The sequence below is a fragment of the Lampris incognitus genome, chromosome 11 (genome assembly GCF_029633865.1).
Source record: "Lampris incognitus isolate fLamInc1 chromosome 11, fLamInc1.hap2, whole genome shotgun sequence".
In the NCBI taxonomy this organism is placed as follows: Eukaryota; Metazoa; Chordata; class Actinopteri; order Lampriformes; family Lampridae; genus Lampris; species Lampris incognitus.
Genome location: NC_079221.1, coordinates 11,485,137 through 11,506,215, shown reverse-complemented (window position 1 = coordinate 11,506,215; position 21,079 = coordinate 11,485,137). Strand labels below are relative to the sequence as shown.

Here is a 21,079-nt window from a genome sequence, read left to right as displayed (position 1 = left end):
ATCACCTCAGTAGCTACAATAAAACATTTCAAATGGCTGATCAATGTTTTCTTACTATTTTTTTTTGTTGCGTTAGAATAAATGAAAGTCATCCCCCTACATTCATGTTTAGATCATGAAAACCGCGAGGGTTAAATACATCTGGAGGGCCCTTTCCCCGGTAGGTTAAAAAAGGGGTTGTTTGCCAAGTCTGAGCGCCGGAGAAGGGGAGATACACTTGGGTCGAGATCTGCGCTCCGCTGATTGCACTCTTCTAGTTGTTTTTGTGCCATTCGGCGTACGTGTGCAATCTGAATGCATTGCTGCAATAGCTGCTATAGTGTACATTGGTGTGCGTTATGGTAGTTGAAGATCAGCTGTCTTGTTGGTTCTGATCCGGAAGTACATGTAATATATTTTGTATGTGGCTGTGTTGGCTGTATTAATACCAATATGAGAAATTTGTGTGTGTGTGTGTGTGTGTGTGTGTGTGTGTGTGTGGGGGGGGGGGGGGGTTGCAGTTCATTACTGAAGGTCCTGACTGAAACGTCACGGTACGCTACTGAGGCTTAGTGTTATAATTCCAAAATTTGCAATAAAATAATTTTGTCTTCTAAGTGACTAATAATCTGGAGTAATTATCCTGATTACAGAATTTAGCAAAGTAATCTGGATTATTTTTTGACATAACCGTGCGGCCCGAGTACCAGACTAAGATTATCCTGATAGTTTACGGCAGACCTTGGAGGACCAGTTCTAAGATGATCTGGTTTCAGTCATCAACATGTGTAGGATGTGCATGCATGCTTTTGAATGATATACATTTGTCTGAATGACTTGTAAATTGTTACTTTCTCCGCTGTGTTTATCCAAAAACCCTCTCTCTCTCTCTCTCTGTCTCAATTTTCAATTCAATCCAATTATGCTTTATTGGCATGACTGCATTAATTACAATGTTGCCAAAGCAGGTGACAGCAAAACAGGTCAACAGAGTACTAAACAAAAAAAACAAAAAAAAAAAAAAAAAGGAATACATAGATCTGGCAGAAACATAGAACAACACTTGAACAATAACTGACAGTAACTGACAGTGTTTTGGTCACTCACTGACCCTTAGGCTATGGCATTCTGACACGTATTGTGCTGCAAGGTGTGCAGTTTGGCCCTCTCCTAAAATAAGTGGCCGTTGTTCTTTCTCATCCAAGAGTAGAAAATTTGGAATCTGATTTTCAAATTTCTCCTTGTATTTTTTTTCTTATGTTCTGGAATTTCTCACAGTTTAGGGGGAAGTACATCTCTGTGTCGACCTCACCTGCCATACAGTGACCACATATTCTTTGCTCTTTTGGTAGCCAAGATTTTTTGTGTCTGCCCTTTTCAATGGCTAGACTGTGGTTCAAGAGAAATACAGCATCTTTGAGACTTGGCGTTGGATGTCGGCCACTGTGATGATAACTGGTTCTTGTTCTGGGATATTGCTGTGGTCTGCTCTTAGGCCCACCAGCCACTGGGCATTGGTGTTGTGCGATGCCTCCTTTTCCTATGTATCCGTCCAGTATCGCTCAGTCTCTGCTCTGGGTGGGTCTGATGTTTTTCTGTTGTTACTCTGCAGTTGGGAGTACACTTTGGGTGGTTTTTTGAGGAACAGGCCATTTACTCTTTTGGCTTCTATTTCTCAAGTGTATCTCTTCAGCCTGGTGGCCAGAGCTGTAAGCCTTTGTTTGGCAGTTTCCAGGGCCTCAGTTATGGACTTCTTGCTGTACATCTTCAACCAGGGCCTGTCTTTCATCACACCTTTCTGCACCTCTGTTAACTGGCTAGCATCTCTCCATGCTGCCTTGATCTTGGCTTCCAGCCTTCTCTTCCATGGAGGGTACTGTTGCTGACCTGTGTTCTTAATCCTGTACTCAAGCATCTCCAAGATTATGGTTGCAGTGGCTCATTGGTCTCTGTTATGGTGGCAGTTGAGATGTTGTGTAAGGCTGTGTTCACATCCATAAGCAGGCTTTGTGATGGTACTTTGTCGCTGAGTCGTGGAAGCCATGCCCATGGGTTGGCTGTCTTTAGTCTGACCATGATTCTCATTTGAACCTCAGTAGCTTCAGCTGTCATGGCTGGTAGGATTGTTTCAGCTGGTTGGGGTCTGTCTTCGTGTATCTCCTGCCTACTGGGCAAGCCATTCGGGGTGCTGAACTGTATGGTCATCCTGTTGGAGCCTCTCCATCTCAAGTCGTGACAGTAGCTTCCTTCTATTAATGTTTGAGCATTGACCCAATAGCTGCTTCTGAGTCAGTGTGGAAGATGGTCTCCTACTGGTCCACAGTTCCCACATTTGCTTCATATAACCCCTCTCCAGGGGTCTTCTGTTATAGTAGCATTCCATCAATTCCAGGTTCTTAGCTATTGTCCATGAATGTCTTGTTCCAGTAGCCCATTTCTCATCAGGTTGCCCTGGTTCCCCAACGCTTGCACAGACCTTGTTGACCTGGGCAATGTCTGAGCCGGTATGACTATTCATGTTTCTCTCACTCATATCCCAGGTAACTGGCTTGTATAGCATTCGGAGTCTAAGCCACAGACTGTTATTGGATACTTGTCCCAGCTGGGGTTTGAACCCCCCCCCCCCAATCTCTGGCATGGAAAGCCAACGTTTGTTTTTCACACCTGGCTGAAGTTTTTTTTAGTAAGCGTGCCATCAGCTGGAAAGATGTGCGTTATGCTCAGTATGCTGTAGCAGGCAGATGATTTGTTGTTACAGTCTCCCCCTTTATTATAGCTTTGAATTATCTAATTATATGTCCTTTCCCCCCTTCTTTACAGCCCTTCACAAAAATCTTCTATACAAATATAACCCCTCATTCCTCCAACAAAAAAGCTGAATGGAACTGTTTATGGATTGGTTCTTTCAGTCGGCTCGGATATTAACGTTTGTAGTATAGCCTGTTGGTAGATTAAAAACATGAGACAACGTGTGGTTTGCAGATACTGAGTGAGAGGAAGCTTTAGCTGATGGAACGTTATATGGATGGTTGGATACCTGGATATCTATCTGTCTGCGGTTGGAAGACTGCGGCATTTCCACAGGACCGCTTTAAAGTGTGTGTGTGTGGGCGTCCAGGTAGCGTAACAGTCTATTCTATTGCTTACCAATACGGGAATCGCGGGATCGAATCCCGGTGTTACCTCCGGCTTGGTCGGGCGTCCCTACAGACACAATTGGCTGTGTCTGCGGGTGGGAAGCCAGATGTGGGCACGTGTCCTGTTCGCTGCCCCAGCGCCGCCTCTGGTCGGTCGGGGCGTCTGTTCAGGGGGGACGGGGAACTGGGGGGGATAGTGTGATCCTCACACGCGCTACGTCCCCCTGGTGAAACTCCTCACCGTCAGGTGAAAAAGAAGCAGCTGTTGACTCCACATGTATCTGAGGAGAAGTGGTAGTCTGCAGCCCTCCTTGGATCAGCAGAGGGGTTGGAGCAGCGACTGGGACGGCTCAGAGGGCAGGGTGATTGGCCAGGTACAATTGGGGAGAAACAGGAGGAAAAATCCCCCCCCCCCCCCAAAAAAGTGTGTCTATGTGTGTGTTACCTCTGGTCTACACAGCAGGCATGTTTCTTTGGTTGTGCGTCACGCAACAGAAATGCATTAATTTTAATCAACACCACTTCCTGCACCGGGTCCATCTAGGTCAGCGCTCAACAGCACCCTATGTGCATCAGTGGGATCGGTTCTGTCTTTTAACATGGGCAAACCACCAATATAATATTAAAAAAGGAAATCATATTTATGATGCAAGAAAAAATCTAGCTATTATCCCAACAACAACTAAAACCTTGTTGAATAAAATAGATATTTCTCCTCGAGGATCTGGGTGCTTATGTTTCATATAAGGCATGTTGTATTTTACAAACGAAAGTTCATAGATCCCCTCCGTAGGCCTGAATTTTCCAATACCTTTGCTCTAGTTCAAGTAGCAAGTCTTCATTGTGTTCTCAGGTATTGCCTTTGACTTTATGCGGATAAAAGCTGACCTATCTGGGAGACAAACGGAGGCGTCTCGCTTTGGTGGTTCATGGAGCTGATGTATTGTTGATAAAACCTGACCAGTGTAGACGTCATTTAAGCATTCATTAATGAAACAAGGTCTTCATTAATGAAACAAGGTCTTCATTCCGGCTGAAATTCCCACAGTGCACCCTGCCCCATCCCCCCCACCTCTCCTCCCATATATCTCATCAATAAATCACAAGGATAGAGCCGAGGGAATCAAGGGTGACACTGCAGGGCCTGGATGTCACAGATGATGGAAGGTTGTGGACAGCGAAGGACTGTGGGATAACGGGATCTGGGAGAGGTCGGGAGTAGCGAGGTGGCATACATCAGGATGGGTGGAGGGGAAAATGGACGACTGAAGGACGAGTTAAGATGGAGCCAACACATGGGATGTTGGTATGAAGGAGGGAGTAGAGTAGAGAGCGTGTCAGGAGAATGGATGGAGAGGACGTCATCGCTCACAGACGGTGCATTAGGCTTACAGACACTTCGCCCTTCCCTCACTAACAGTATCTACTCCATCTATAAGAAGAGGAGGAGGAGAATGAGATTATAAAGATATGCTGGAGACAACGGGTAGCCTAAATGGCTAATGGGTTTTGTGTTTCTATCCAATTAACCAGGTGGCTTATACCAGTAGAAAGTACTCACTGTACACAAATACCCCCCATCCCCCTTTTTTAATATACAGATCCTTTGATAAGAGAAAATCCTACTTATGATGTCTGGTTGAGGAAAAAGTGGCTCTTTTATTCTCTTCTGTCAGGCAGTACTGCCAGGTTTATAGGCGAACAGCAGCTAAATAATGGTTAAACAGATCTCGATAAAACTGTGACATTTAACTGAAATGTCAAGAGCAGAGTGGAAACACCTTCAAACACTGACGCCACTTGCGGACGTTTTATCACTTTACACGAACCGCATTTCAAATTGGTCGGGCCCCATCACACACACACACACACACACACACACAATGCCACCACCCCCGCTCCCTGACTTGACTTCTGTCGCCACTTTTACGATCGTTACGATATTACATCTAACACGTTATTAAAAGTCTGAAGAGCAAATCCTATCGTATATAATTTAAAAAGAAACGTCAAACTCACCACTGCTCTTTGAATATTGCCAGAGAACAGTCTCTGTTTGTCGTTGTGCTGGATGAAGTCCCTGGCAATCCCCAAAACATGCACTGTTGCAAAAAAAAAAATCCCTGACAGCATTCTCCTTTCCAGCTTTTGCTGGCATTGCCCTGAAAAAATCTGTTGTTTTTTTTTTTGCCATTTCAATTATTCAGTAAAAGCTAACTAGATAACCAAAGACTGAAGTGGCGGTTTAATGTTAATTTTATGAAGGGAGCAGTTGGTGTGTGAAAATATGTTAGTTATTTATTTATTTATTGGATGATTTTTATTTATTTATTTGTTTTTTTCCACCTTTATTGGACAGTGATAGTAGAGAGAGAGACAAGAAAGGCGGGGGAGTGAGAGGGGATGACATGCAGCAGGGGGCCCGGGCTGGAACCTAGGCCGCTGTGGTAAGGATTTCAGCCTTTTGTGGTACGCGCTCTACCAAGTGAGCCACCAGGGTGCCCCCTGGTGTGTGAAAAAATTGATTCATGTCACATGACACAATTAGCCAATATATTTTAGGATAACGGAATTCATTGTTTACTGATAGGGTGTGTGAGGGCACGCAGGGGAGCAGTGTATGATATAATATATATGTGGCTAGCGATGGATTTGAAGTTGTTTTGATGTTCAAATGTAGGTAGGGCCCTGACCCTACTGGTCCCGCGGTCCATGTTACTTTACTCTGTAAGTTTTCCCATGAGAGAAAGTGAGCTATGACTGGATGAATATAGTGGATATATGCCTACAGTTTCACTTGGAGTGAACAGTTCATCTTGGTGTAGGCATTGATGTAGGGACGGACCAAGCACAGGAGAAACTTTCTGCAACCGTTTCTGTGGTTTTGGTAATGCAAGCACTCTGTGCACAGTGGGATTAAAGGTGTGGTTTCATCTCAGAAGCAGGGCCCCACAATCAAAGCCTGACACTAAGGTGAAAGTCTGGGGTTTCAGTTTGGAGCTGTCCTTTTCATAAAGCATGAGCCCACAGCATCTGTTTGTCTTAGAGATCAGCAGTCACAAAGAGAGAGGAGAGAAAGAGGGACACTAGCTGAGTGTAAGATGAAGGGATTGTGGGTTTTTTGTAGAGTTGTGATGGGCTTTTCAAAAGGGCACACAATGTCCTAGCAGAAGAACAAGTCATTCTCTGTCTCTCTCTCTCTCTCTCTCTCTCTCTCTCTCTCTCTCTCTCTGTCTCTCTGTCTCTCTCTCCATCTCTGTCTGTCTGTCTGTCTGTCTGTCTGTCTGTCTGTCTGTCTGCCTGCCTGCCTGCCTGCCTGCCTGCCTGCCTGCCTGCCTGCCTGCCTGCCTGCCTGCCTGCCAGTCAGTTATGTACACACACTGGAAAAACAAAGCCGACCTGAGTGTGCTAGCACCCATCAAGACAGTTCCCCTGGAATTTGTGGTCAGCAGCTCCACCACCGGTTTCCCCTCTGCTACCTGATAAGCTTCAACCAGAATGGGGCTTTCTCAGCAGCACTTAACCGTTATTTCCAGTAAAATCAAATGCAACATCTTAGACTGTCATATCAGCGCCACCACTATCTTGGTGATGGGGGCTTGGGGGCTCCTCTAACCTAAGAGGTTAGAGGAGGTGGGCAGTTTGAACCCTTCAGTGTCTGGGACAGTGTGGGCGATGGTAGTGAACATGCATTGAACAAGTACCATCTCTGAGAGCAAGGCTCTGAATTTTGAAATGGCTCCCATGGAGCTGTTCAGTGACCACGTCTGTTGCCCCATAGTCATACATTCTTGAATTCATACATTCATGGATGAATGTGATACAAGGCACCGATGGTAAGAGAGCAAGTCAGCTGTCTGACAAACATTTGTTTCAACAAATTTTTTAAAAATTAATAGATACAGAACTTTTAGAAAGTGTTGACCAACTTTGACTTTTTCCTATACTGTTTTTGTTCAACACAAGAAATTCAAAACATTCATGAAGCAGAACACGTTTTTGCTTTTCTGGAATGAAAGACATACATCGCTCCATCCATTATCCAAACCACTTATCTTGCTCTCAGGGTCGCGGGGATGCTGGAGCCTATGCCAGCAGTCATTGGGCAGCAGGCAGGGAGACACCCTGGACAGGCCGCCAGGCCATCACAGGACCAACACATTCACACCTAGGGACAATTTAGTATGACTGATTCACCTGACCTGCATGTCTTTGGACTGTGGGAGGTAGGACTGTGGGAGGAGGGCGGCACATATACATAATCTGTCATGTGCCAAAATATTCACCCCACCCCAATAAGTTGAAAATTTATAGATAGACCTTTTGCAGCAATTATAGTTGTGATTCTTCTCAGGTATGTCTGTATGAACTTAGCACAGTTAGAGTTTTCAATATTTGCCTATTTCTCCTGGGAAATTTGTTCCATCTCTGACAGATGGGGAGTTTCATGGACAGCAGTTTTCAGTTCATACTACAGACCTTGCTTTTTTTTTCTTTTTATCCCGCTTTTTCTCCCCAATTGTATCCGGCCGATTACCCCGTTCTTCCGAGCCGTTCCGGTCGCTACTCCACCCCCTCTGCTGATCCGGGGAGGGCTGCAGACTACCACATCTCCTCCGATACACGTGGAGTCGCCAGCTGCTTCTTTTCACCTGACAGTGAGAGTTTTGGCAGGGGGACGTTAGCGCGTTGGAGGATCACACTATTCCCCCAGTTCCCCCTCCTCCCCGAACAGGTGCCCCGACCGACCAGAGGAGGCACTAGTGCAGCGACCAGGGCACATAACCACATCCGGCTTCCCACCCGCAGACATGGTCAATTGTGTCTGTAGGGACACCCGACCAAGCTGGAGGTAACATGGGGATTCGAACCGGTGATCCCCATGTTGGTAGGCAACAGAATAGACCGCTACGCTACCCGGACAACCCCTCACACCTACTACTACTACTTTCAGCTGCTGCCGTTAGGGATCGCCACAGCGGATCATCCGTTTCCATTTCTTCCTGTCTTCTGCACCTTCCTCTGTCACACCAGCCACCTGCATGTCTTCCCTCACCACATCCATAAACCTCCTCTTTGGCCTTCCTCTTCCCTGGCAGCTCCATATCCAGCATCCTTCTCCCAATATACCCAGCATCTCTCCTCCACACATGTCCAAGCCATCTCAATCTTGCCTCTCTTGCTTTGTCTCCAAACTGTCCAACTTTAGTGGTCCCTCTAATATAGTTGTTCCTAATCCTGTCCTTCTTCATCACTCGCAATAAAAAGCTTAGCATCGTCAGCTCTGCCACCTCCAAACCATATAACATAGCTGGTCTCACTACCATCTTGTAAACCTTCACTTTCACTCTTGCTGGTACCCTTCTGTCACAAATCAATCCTGACACTGTTCTCCACCCACTCCACCCTGCCTGCACTCTCTTCTTCACCTCTTGTCCGCACTACCCGTTACTTTGAACAGTTGACACCAAGTATTTAAACTCATACGCCTTCATCACCCCTACTCCTTGCATCCTCATCATTCTGCTGTCCTCCCTCTTGTTCACGCATAGGTATTCCGTCTTGCTCCTACTGACTTTCATTCCTGTTCTCTCCAGTGCATACCTCCACAGGCTGTCCTTGACCTGCAACCTACTCTTGCTACAGATCACAATGTCATCCGCGAACATCATCGTCCATGGAGACTCCTGCCTGATCTTGTCCGTCAACCTGTCCATCACCATTGCAAACAAGAAAGGGCTCAGAGCCGATCCTTGATGTAATCCCGCCTCCACCTTGAACCCATCTGTCATTCCAACCGCACACCTTACCACTGTCACACTTCCCTCATACATATCCTGCACCAACATTCTCAAAGCAAACATCGCATCTGTAGTGCTCTTTCGTGGCATGAAACCATACTGCTGCTCGCTAATCATCACCTCTCCTCTTAACCTAGTTTCTATTACGCTTTCCAATATCTTTACGCTGTGGCTGATCAACTTTAAACCTCTATAAAAAAAAGAAAAAACCTCTGAGGGACGCCCCCTCACACCATAGACTTTCAATGGCATTTTTGTCTGCTGTGGCTGGGCCATTATAGAATATAAACCTTTTTAAGCCATTTCTTGGTAATTTTTGCCATATGCTTTGGGTCATTGAGTGCTTTGTCCTGTTAAAGCATGAAGCTTTGCCAGTTTCAGTCAGCAGATCTGTTGTTGACTGAAACATTTTCTCCTTAAGGATTTGCCTTTATTTTGGGCCAACCCTCTTGCCCTTGATGGTGGTGAGCTTTTCATTCCCTCCTGCTGAAGCTCCATAGCATGATGTTGCTACCATGCCTGATGGTAAGGATGTTTCTTGGGTGTTGTGTTGTTTTTGGCTTGCACCAAACATAGCACTTGGCTTGCAGGCCAAAGACCTCAACGTTAGTCTCCTCAGACCAGCTTCTAGCGGACTCCATGCGTGTCTTAATGATGGCCTTTCTTAGAAGTGCCTTCCTCCTAAAGGCCCTCCCAAACAGGATGGATCTGAAGGGCTGAAGATGCTGTTGATCTCTGGGTAGTTTTCCCCATTTCAGCCAGTGTTATGGCTCATCTCTTGGCAACTTCTTTGGCTATTGCCTTTTTTGTCTGGTCGCCCTTTTTGTCCAGTGGTAGTGTCTAGGTTGTGTTACATTTTTTCCATTTTGTTACAACAGACTTTGGGGTGCACTGAGGAAGGCTCAAACCTTTGTCAATCCTTTCATAACCTTATTTTTTCATCTTTTTGCAACAAAACAGCTTTATCTCAGCGCTTCATGGGCTGACCTGATCTGCTGTTTTCGGTGTTGGGGCATCATAAAGTCGGTGACGTTGCCGTCATGCTGTTGATCAGAGGTAGAGTCGAAATAGGTAGATCGCATTAATTTATTTAGTGTGATCGTTCACAAAAATTAAATATACCTGGACCAGTTTAACTTGTCAATACAAAGGGTTTGGATGCTTTTTATTTTAATTCTGAAGACATCTGAACACTTGATATAATTTTGACATTACAGAGAATTCTATCGCCGTAGAAAGAGAGCCCATCTAAATTCAATCCAGTTTCTCTTTGCATCACAGCAAAACAAATTGTGATGAAACCTTCTCAAGCAACTGTATATAATTGTGTGAGTGTGTGTGTGTGTGCGTGCATGCTTGCGTGTACACCCATATAAGAAATAGATGTAGTGTCTCTTGTGACCTCATCAAGGATGCTTTCCTCTCACAGCCATTCTACCTTCATTCATGCCACACTGATATGTTCACCATATTTGTTTGTCACTGCAACATGGGCTGCTGTCACATATTAAACTGTGATTTTTTTTAATGATTGATACCATGAAATAGAATAAAAATAGGATGAGAAGATATTTTCTTATCGGAGTTCCAAAAATCAATATTTATATATGTATGTAATTTAGATTTGTATTGGTAAACTCTGTCTGGACTTTCACACTGCGGAGATGTGCCCACCCTCACAGTTGGTCTCACCAGGGCTTGAAGGGTGTGGGCCCCACGCCTCTGATCATTGATTGTAGGACAGAAATACAGGAAAAATCGGCCCCCTGCTAATGCACTTCCTCCCTCCCCTTCCAGAGAAGCTGATAGCATACCAGCGGGAGTTCCATGCCCTCAAAGAGCGCCTCCGTGTGGCCGAGCACAGGACGCTGCAGCGCTCGTCAGAGCTGAACAACATTCTGGAGCAGTTCAGACGCGCTATCGCTGAGACTAACGGGAGCAAAGATGCTATCACCAACTTCTCAGGTAAACGGCGCATGTAGTTTGGCACATAAAGACTCATCGACTGTTTTATTTTCAATAATGGTGTCATCCTGTTACTTGTCAATTTAATGGCATCTCCCCTGTTCATCCTTGCTGCTGATCGCCATTTAGGACTTCATTCTTAACTGTATATTAGCGCTGGAATCAGAACCAGTTGCTTGCTCTGCTCCAAGGCTCGATAAAGTCTAACTCGTGTGCTGACTCACTCTCTCATGAGGTTCCCCAACGTGATGTAATGCAGCCTTATGAGAAATTGTAGACTTCACCATCAGCTCAAAGATATCTTTTTTTTTATTGCTTTTAGATTTTGATAAAATAGAGATGAGGACCCAGCCCAACTGGTTTCTGTGTGTGTGTGTGTGTGTGTGTGTGTGTGTGTGTGTGTGTGTGTGTGTGTGTGTGTGTGTGTGTGTGTTTGTGTTTGTTTTTGTGTTTGTTCCCCCCCAGATGAAACACAGAAGCTGCTGAAAGAGCTGGCCAATCGGAAACCTCTACAGGTGCCAAATATCTACCATCACCTGCCTCACCTACTCAACAATGAGGGCAGTCTACACCCCGCCGTGCAGGTTGGCTTAGGCCGCACCGGAGGTGAGATGGGCAGATATACACACAAACTAGAGGTGGGAAGATACTGGATCGAATTTCGAATCGTTCGATACGGTCTTCACGGTTCGAGACACTCCCCATTTCGCGAGATCGTGATCGTAACACTAGAACGACTGGGATTTCACTCCTACCTAAAATGACCATGGGCAGTCAAAATGACCGCCAGTTTTTAAACTCTATATTCTGTCAAGATAAATACCCAACTGAGATAGTCATGCATTGCATATGTTAGTATGTCTGTTAAGAAACGACTGACACTAAAATTAACATTTTAACAACTTTAATACTGTAGCGAATTCGGGTGGCAGCCGGGAATTCGCCGCAGCCGGGACGCGAACCTGGGTCTCCCACACCACGGGTGACTACGTTAAGTAGTGGACTAAAGGGTCCGACCCATTGGCTAACGGGTTAGCGAGTCTACACATCTGTGATCATTACAATACTATTTTTCAAACAATTTAAAATCGCCGCTGTCCAATGCCTGTAAATACTGCACCGCCTCGGTGGTAGTCATGGTGCGTCTGAAATGGTGGCTGTACCCAGACATGTTGGAAATAATACCTGAAAAACGAAATGGAAAACACATACTGCTAATCTAACAAACGTAACAAGGCCTATAAAACGTGAAATGTAAAAAAAGAAGTGAACGTTGCGAAGGAAATGACGCAAACAACACACGTCATAAATAGTGACATGACGCGCACGATGGCGCGCAAATTACATGCAATCATTTTGACTGCTCATGGCCGTTTTAGGTAGATCTTATCATAACTTTTTTTGTGTGCAATTGATCTGAAACTAATTTTGATGCAAATATATGCAATTTTAGGACCATTCAGGGAACGACAGGTCTGTGTCCTTCTTTTCTTTTTTTTACAAAGTTAAACTTTGAAAATCCAAAACGGTCAAAATGACTGCTTTGGTCGTTCTAGTAGTTTTTAAAGTAAAGCAACTGTGTTACACAACAAGAAAAGATCGCAACAATTTTGTTAGAACTTTTGCACTTGCACTACGTTTGAATATGTGCCTTGAGAATGCCAAAATGTTGGGCCTAATTCTTAAAATAAATGAAAAATGGAGAACTGCAGTGGTGTTTTGTCTCTCGCTTACCGAGGCATCCACTGTGTCTTACTGAATCGAAATCGTGAGCCCTGAATCGTGCGACGTATCGAGCTGTGAGATTTGTGAATCGTTCCCACCCCTGACACAAACATATAAAAATGTACACAAAGGCACACCGCAACAGATACGAAGGAAGGCGAATTTCAGTTCAAGTTCTCTGTCATACAGAAATGCCCTCTACCCATTCTCAAACTCAGATCTCTTTTGCCAGAAATGAGGGGGCTGCACATGGAAACCTAGTTCAACTTGTCCTACAAGTCTCCGTTGGTTGTTTGAGGACGTCTTTGCTCCTGTTCTCAAACACACGGGGCCCGTTTACACTGGGGAAAGGATAAAGCCGCTCAACAAGATCTTAGTCAGCGCTTAATTAGCAAATGTCCCCCTCTGGATGTGTAGTGCCAGAGGACTCCAGATCAAATGCAGAGTCAATATTAACCCAGACCGAGCGAACCGTTCTTATGACTAACACGCCAAATATATCAGGTTGTTCCAGAGTCTGTTGGCTTTTTGTAGAAATATGTCAAGCAAACTGTATCCTCCCAAAAATGAAAACTTGATTTTTATTTTCACATTTCTCTCGTGCTGTAGTCTTGTTACTGATCTGGTCTGATCTGGTAGGGATGCAACAAAGGCTTGAGAACGTTTCAGTATGGGTTGAAATGAGTGAGATGTGATTTTTATTCCTGATGGTGCTTTTAGTGCTGATAGTGCACCATTATTGTGTTTTTGTGGATGTCCTGCTCTTTTCGCGCCCTGCTTCATCTTCATGGGTTCTGGTAAGGACCACAAAGTGGCAGCTTAGAAAAGCTGTTCCATTGGTATACATGGCGCGGCTTCTTCTGTTATCAACAATAATTATCATTATTATTATGTATTGTATCCGGGTGTCCCCTCATTTATTGGTGGCACGGTGGCCCAGTGGTTAGCGCTGTCGCCTCACAGCAAGAAGAAAGTCCTGGGTTCGAATCCCAGGGTTGTCCAACCTTGTGGGGGTCATCCCAGGTCGTCCTCTGTGTGGAGTTTGCATGTTCTCCCCATGTCTGTGGTGGGTTTTCCTCTGGGTGCTCCGGTTTCCCCCACCATCAAAAAGATACGCATGTTAGGGTTAATACTCCTGTCTCTGCCCCTGACCGAGGCATGGCAAGACAAACTGGAGTTGGTCCCCGGGTGCTGCACGGCAGCTGCCCACTGCTCCTAACTACATGGCTAGGATGGGGTAAATGCAGAGCGTAATTTCCCCACAGGGATCAATGAAGTATCTCAAAATGTATATTGTTACCTATTATGACTGCTTGTTTGTACATTTTTATTGGTCTTTTTTGTCCGTCGTCTAATTCCTTTTCCTTCGATAGCCATTTCCTCAGGGGTCTCTGCCTCTACCAGGCAGCCTCTGTAAATAAGAATCTGTTCTGAATGACTTGCCTGGTTAAATGACAATAAATGAAAATCACCACTTTTCCACTTTTACCACTTGAAGACTCCTCACACCCAGTCAACGTGTGGAGTACAAGGAAGAACCGTCACATTAAACAAATCATCCATCCATCCATCCATCCATCATCCAAACCGCTTATCCTGCTCTCAGGGTCGCGGGGATGCTGGAGCCTAGCCCAGCAGTCATAGGACGGCAGGCAGGGAGACACCCTGGACAGGCCGCCAGGCCATCATGGGGCCAAACAAATCATTCGTTTTTGTAATTGAGTTTTCATTCAAAATAGATAAATAAATAAACAAATTCAAAGTGAAATATATTTAGCTGTACTTTAATCAGTGGTATAAATTAAGAAATGGATGAAACAAGTTTCACCAGCGGCCTAGAAATGCCAAATGCTTCTGAATTTTCTGTTTTACTTGACCTCAGTGAGTTGTTGACCATAATGGAGCAGCTTATTTAACTGTTATTTATTTATTAATTTTTTTTTTAATTCAGTATATTTTACCCCGCTCTCAAATTTTAAGATAGGTGTAAAATAGAAGCAATTCTTACAGTACATGACCTTTGGTTGTATTAGTGTTCTAAAACCCAACAATTTTTTTAACCCCCCCTTCTCCCCAATTGTATCCGGCAAATTACCCAACTCTTGCGAGCCATCCTGGTCTCTGCTCTGGCCCCCTCTGCTGATCCGGGGAGGGCTGCAGACTACCACGTGCCTCCTCCGATACATGTGGAGTCACCAGCCGTAGATCTTATCTATCTTATCTATCCTCCGATGTAGCGTGTCGGAGGATCACGCTATTCCCCCCAGTTTCCCCTCCCCCCTGAACAGGCGCCCGACCGACCAGAGGAGGCGCTAATGCAGCGACCAGGACACATCCACATCCAGCTTCCCACCCGCAGACATGGCCAATTGTGCCTGTAGGGACGCCCAACCAAGCCGTAAGTAACATAGGGATTCGAACCGGCGATCCCCGTGTTGGTAGGCAACAGAATACACTGCTACGCTACCCGGATGCTCTAAAATACAACATTTTTAATCCAACTGCATCAATCAGTTAACCAAAATTTATGAGGCCTGTGCTGTGTCCAATCTAAACAACCACAGGTAGCCTAGTATTTCTGAGTAGTGTGCTGAAACATGCCTATTTGCTGCATACCTCCACACACACACACACACACACACATCCTATTTTGGCCCAACAAACATTTGGACTGCTTGAAAATAATACCTAATATAGAACACATATTCAAACTGAATGCTGAGTCTCATAGCAGCGGGTTAGGAGACGGTTCAGCGCCAACAAAAATGTTTTCAGCAGAGTGAAGAGAAAAGAAAGCGTATTAGTCTGGTAAATGGCAGGTCTAAGATTAAAAAGATTGGACTGCATGTAGCATAAAATTACCCTCCATGCACCAGGAACTGGATGGAGAGGACATAGTGATGACTTACATTTTAAATGAGACACGTACCAGCGAAGCTCATGACATTGCCCCCCCCCCTCCCGGATTTCCTCTATTTTTTCTATACTTGTCACACTTGTTTCAGGTCTTCATAAAAAGATTTCAGTTTTTAAATAGTTTTATTTAAGGAAAAACGTTATCCAACACCAACTGAGCCTGTGTGAAAAAGTAATTGGCCCTTTGGTAACTCAGTCAACAGAGTTCACCAAGTGTAATTGATCACTGGGTTCAGTTAGAGCAGACACACCCAGGCTTGTTGTCCTGCTGAATCTAAACATGACTTGTATAAAACCTTACCATCAGTGTGAAGTAGGCTACATGGTCTCAACAAGCAGCACACTATGCCGCCATCGGAGGAAATTCCAGAAGAGATCATGGGAGAAAAAGTTGTTGAGCTATATCAGCCTCAACACCTGGAAAGGGTTACAAAGCCATTTTTAAGGCTCTGGGACTCCAGTGAACCACAGTGAGAGCCATTGTCTCCAGATGGAGAAAACTTGGAAGAGTTGTGAATCCTCCCTGGGGTGTCCTGCCTGCCAAAATTTCTCCAAGGGCATAGTGACATCGCATCCAGGAAGTTAAAAAAAAACAGGACAGCATCTAAAGAACTGCAGACCTCTCTAGCCTCAGCTAAGGTCATCGTTCATGATTCGATAACAAGAGACTGGGCAAAAATAGAATTCATGGGAGAGTTGCGAAGCACAAACCACTGCTAACAAAGAGAAACATTTTTGTTCGTCTCACATTTGCAACAAAAAAAGAAGCACACAGATGACCCCCAAGCATTTTGGGATAATGCTCTGTGGATAGACGAGTCAAAAGTGGAACTTTTTGGAAGACACGGGTCCCATTATATCTGGCGTGAAGCAAACACAGCTTTTCACAATGAGAGCATCATACCAGCAGTCAGACATGGCCGTGGTGGCGTGATGGTGTGGGGATGCTTTGCTGCCTCAGGGCCTGGAGGACTTGCCATCACTGAAGGAACCATGAATTCTGCTGTCTACCAGAAAACTCAGAAGGAAAATATCCGATCATCACTCAGTGATCTGAAGCGTGATTGGGTTATGCAGCAGGACAATGATCCAAAACACAAGAGTGAGTCCACCTCAGAATGGCCTGAAATGAGCAGTTCGTGTTTGAACCCCCCCCCTCCCAATTTTGCTGAATTACAGCAATTCTGCAAAGAAGAGTGGGCCAAAATTCCTCCTAAACCATATGACTGATGATCTACAGTTGTAGGAAGTGTTTGGTTGTAGTTGTTGCCCCTAAAGGTGGCAAAAGCCGTTATTAAGTTCAGGGGGGCTATTGCTCTTTCAGATAGGTGATTTGGGTGTTGGATAACTTTTTTCCTTCAGTAAATAAAGTTATCATTTAAAAACTATTTTGTGTTTACCCGGATTCTCCTTGTCTTATATAAAGTTTTGTATGAAGATCTGAAACCATTCAGTGGGACGAATATGCAAAAATAGAGGAAACCAGGAGGGGGCAAATAACTTTTTCATGGCACCATATTATAATAATAATAATAATGATAATGATAAGGGGCGTCCGGACAGACACAATTGGCCATGTCTGCAGGTGGGCAGCCGGATGTGGGTATGTGTCCTGGCCGTTGCACTAGCGCCTCCTCTGGTCAGTCGGGGTGCCTGTTTGGGGGGGAGGGGGAACTAGGGGGAATAGCGTGATCCTCCCATGCACTGCGTCCCCCTGGCGAAACTCCTCACTGTCGGGTGAAAAGAAGCGGCTGGCGACTCCACATTCGGAGGAGGCATGTGGCAGTCTGCAGCCCTCCCCGGATCGGCAGAGGGGGTGGAGCAGCGACCAGGATGGCTCAGAGAGCGAGGTGATTGGCCAGGCACAGTTGGGGCGAAAAAGGGCGGGGGGGGATAATAATAATAATGGATTACAATTATAAAGCACTTTAACTAGACACCCAAAGCACTTATATTGAAAAGATGTACCCCAAAACAAATTTTATAGACTTTATTTGTGTTGAATTGTACCATGAAATATACAAATGTATTTATTGGTCTGTTGGTGGCTTCCTACAGAGCAGACGCAACAAACCTCCCCCCCAATTAAGTTTTAGGGTATCGGAGCGTGTTCCTCCATCAAAACAACACTCTGACATCAGCCCCCTGCCGGCAGTTTTTTTCTCATTCAATTTCCAGTTACCCCCCCCCCCCATTTCATCTCCCCCATTTTAATCATTCTATTTTTGCTCCCTCCACCTCTCACACTGCAGCACTCAGCACGGTCACCTCCACCATATCAGGGTTCTCGCTAAGAGGATTAATCATCTAGGTGTGTGTGTGAGAGAGAGAGAGAGAGAGAGAGAGAGAGAGAGAGAGAGAGAGAGAGAGAGAGAGAGAGAGAGAGAGAGAGAGAGAGAGAGAGAGAGAGAGAGAGAGAGAGAGAGAGAGAGAGAGAGAGAGAGAGAGAGAGAGAGAGAGAGAGAGAGAGAGAGAGAGAGAGAGAGAGAGAGAGAGAGAGAGAGAGAGAGAGAGAGAGAGAGATTGTCCTGCCTTTAATAACAGTAGTTTAGGAAGGAGCAAGAGGACTGGGAAGACAGAGGACAAACATTTGTTTGTGTCCCTGGACCACTGTCTCTCGGGTCTCCTGAAAGCCCAGTCCTCCATGACTAGAAGGTATTCCCACCGGAGGCGAGAGAAAGAGCAGGTCCTATCTCTGCCATCTCTTCTCTCCTCTCCCCTGCCAGTCTTATTGCAGGCAGACAGGTGTCCGTTTCCTGCAGATGGGCTCTAAAGACTCTTGTTGGCTTTCTCTTAAAGATCCACTGTTGTCTCGTTCGATATTGTGTGTCTTAATGCCATCCGCCGCGCTGTTGCGGTCACTCAGTGATCAGTATTTTTTTGTGTGTTGCTCCGTCTACATTGTCTCGTCTATCTTGCCTCATCTGAGGTCGAGACTGCATAGCTTTTCATTTGATTGTCAGTCACCCATCATTTTGACCGTACTGTCCAGACACTAAATGGACAGGTGGGGTCCTCAGACAAATTTAAGTAGGCGGTAATTTAAGGCCACAAGATCACCCAACACCCCCCCCCCCACACTCCCATCGCTCTTTCCTTTTCTTCCTCTGTTCCGAGCCTTTCTGACATTGGGATATTTATAGCCGTGCAAATTAGCACATCATTCCACTTCAATTTAGATTGAATTACGGATTATGGGAGTAATTGGTGCGGTGGCACCGCCACTGCGTGTCGTGAGGCCTCCGTGCCACAGCAGCATTGGCCACTGGGTAATCAATATGAGCGCTTCATGTTGTGCTTGTTTTGTGGCTGCAGGCAAAACAATAGTAACCCCGCACACTGTTGGAGGATGAGGATTAAATCCAAAATGAGGTGTGCTGATGAAAACAAGCATTTCTTGTTTTGTGGCTTCTGTCCGCTGCGGGGTGACCCTCGGTACTCCACGGGCTTGGACGTCAGACCCCTGACACACGCAGCGGAGGGTTTTATGTCATTCGTGGGCTTGCGTACAAAGCTGTAGAAGGTTCTGGTGAGAGCTGAAAGATGGAAAGTGTGGTCGCAGTCCATCAGCTGACACCGGATCAGATATCCCACAGGGTCATAATCTAACTTTACAGGGATTTTATACCAATTACTCTCTGTGGCCAGTCAGTAGCTTCTCCACACACACACACACACACACATACACACACACACACACACACACACACACATACACACACATACACTCTTGAGTTTAACGCAGTTGTGTGGATAATCCTTTGATGGAGGTTGATGCTCCAACGCCGGCCTTGTATCTGGCTTTCACCCTGGACCTCAGAAGAGTTGAATTTTCTCGGTGTTGGGATTCAATAATCCTTCACAAAGGAACACCCGTGTGTGTGTGTGTGTGTGTGTGTGTGTGTGTGTGTGTGTGTGTGTGTGTGTGTGTATCCTTCACAAAGGAACACCCGTGTGTGTGTGTGTGTGTGTGTGTGTGTGTATGTATCCTTCACAAAGGAACACCCATGTGTGTGTGTGCGTGTGTGCGTGTGTCCGTTGGTACTGAATCTATTAGTTAAAAGACGGAAAATTAATCGGTCATAATTTTGGTAATCAATTAATTATTTAATAATAATAATTACAGTTTTATAGTTATTTAATATATACTATAGTTATATACTATATATATTATACATATTATATTACTATATAATATATATTATGTACTATAGTTATATAGTAATTTAATATATACTATATTAAATACTATAGTTATATACTATATATATTATATTACTACATAATATATATATATATATAGTATAATATTTACTGTAGTTATTTAAATAGTTATATAGTTATATTATTTAAGTAATTTCTCAAGTGAAAATACCAAGTATTCGCTGGTTACACACCCAGAGTATCTGGCCTGTCTGACTCATATTATAAAAGGAATACTTTATGGGGTTTTTGGCTGCCGGTCAGACTAAGTAAGCCCGTTAAGACATAGCTTTGGGCTCTCTGAACTTGTGATGAGCATATGTCATTATTTTTGACATTATATAGACCAAGTTATATTGATGTAAAAAAATTTTTTTTATATATATATATTACACATGTTTAGCATGGGGACCTCAGAGGACGGTGTAATCTACATAAACACCCACTCCATCTTTTGTATGGGATGTCAGATCACGTCTTTTCACTCGTCTGTCAGGGAGATTCAAGGCTCAGGCTACGACAGAGAGAAATTCAGATTGTTTTCTTTGAATTTTTTTTTTCTGACTGAGATGAAAGGATGGGCAGCCAAAAGGCTGACAAGGGAAATGTGTGTGTGCGTGGATGTGTTGGGGGGGGGGGGGGGATCTGTCCTCCTCCATGCTCCGTTTTCATGCATTCGCGCGTTCCTTCAGCAGTCTCCCACCCTCCCTTGTTCTGTCACTCTGTCTCTCTTCCTCCTCCCTTGCTTTTCCCCTTTCATCTGCGACCTACTTTCTGCGGGTGGTGGGTATCGCAGTACGATGCAGCTCCGGGGAAACGGGGACAGATTCTCCATGCCGCACACATCGCTCTGGAGGATCTCACCCGTTCCCTCCTCCGCTTCTTCCTTCCACCTCTTAGGTTTGTTTTGTTGTTGTTGCTCTTTCTTTCTTTACCGAAAGCCCCTTGCTGCCACTAACCAATCAATAAATGTGTACTGCTGCTTGCTGTGCTCCTTTTCATAAACCCTGCCTGCACGCACACTCAAATATACACGCATGTTTTGAAACAAACAGCCCAAGGCCATGTTCTTCACTGACTTTATTGTCTCCATGGCGAAAATTACTTAAAAATTTAAGCCATGCTTTATATGTTTTTAATAATTTTCCTTTTCACCCAAAGAATTTATGATTACATACAGAAAGTTTGCAAAATCCTCATGTACCACAACCGTGGGATTTCACAAGAGGGCTCGACGTGTGAAGGTAAAGGACACCGTCTTACAGAGAGAGAGAACATAAATAAACATGTCAGTTTAATGCTTCAGCCTTCCTTTATTTTCCTCCACGGCTAGAGAAAAAAAGGTGGTCAGTA

At 44.8% G+C, this 21,079-nt stretch overlaps 1 protein-coding gene across 1 annotated transcript in view; it reads left to right on the top strand.

Annotated features, from left to right (window-relative positions):
- The window catches only part of mgat4a (alpha-1,3-mannosyl-glycoprotein 4-beta-N-acetylglucosaminyltransferase A), a 56,505-nt gene that overhangs the window by 13,567 nt on the left and 21,859 nt on the right, over positions 1-21,079 (top strand). The window contains exons 2-3 of the mRNA XM_056289083.1: positions 10,715-10,882; positions 11,348-11,488. Of these exons, the coding sequence (XP_056145058.1) occupies positions 10,715-10,882; positions 11,348-11,488 (309 nt within the window). The remainder of the gene's footprint in view (positions 1-10,714; positions 10,883-11,347; positions 11,489-21,079) is intronic.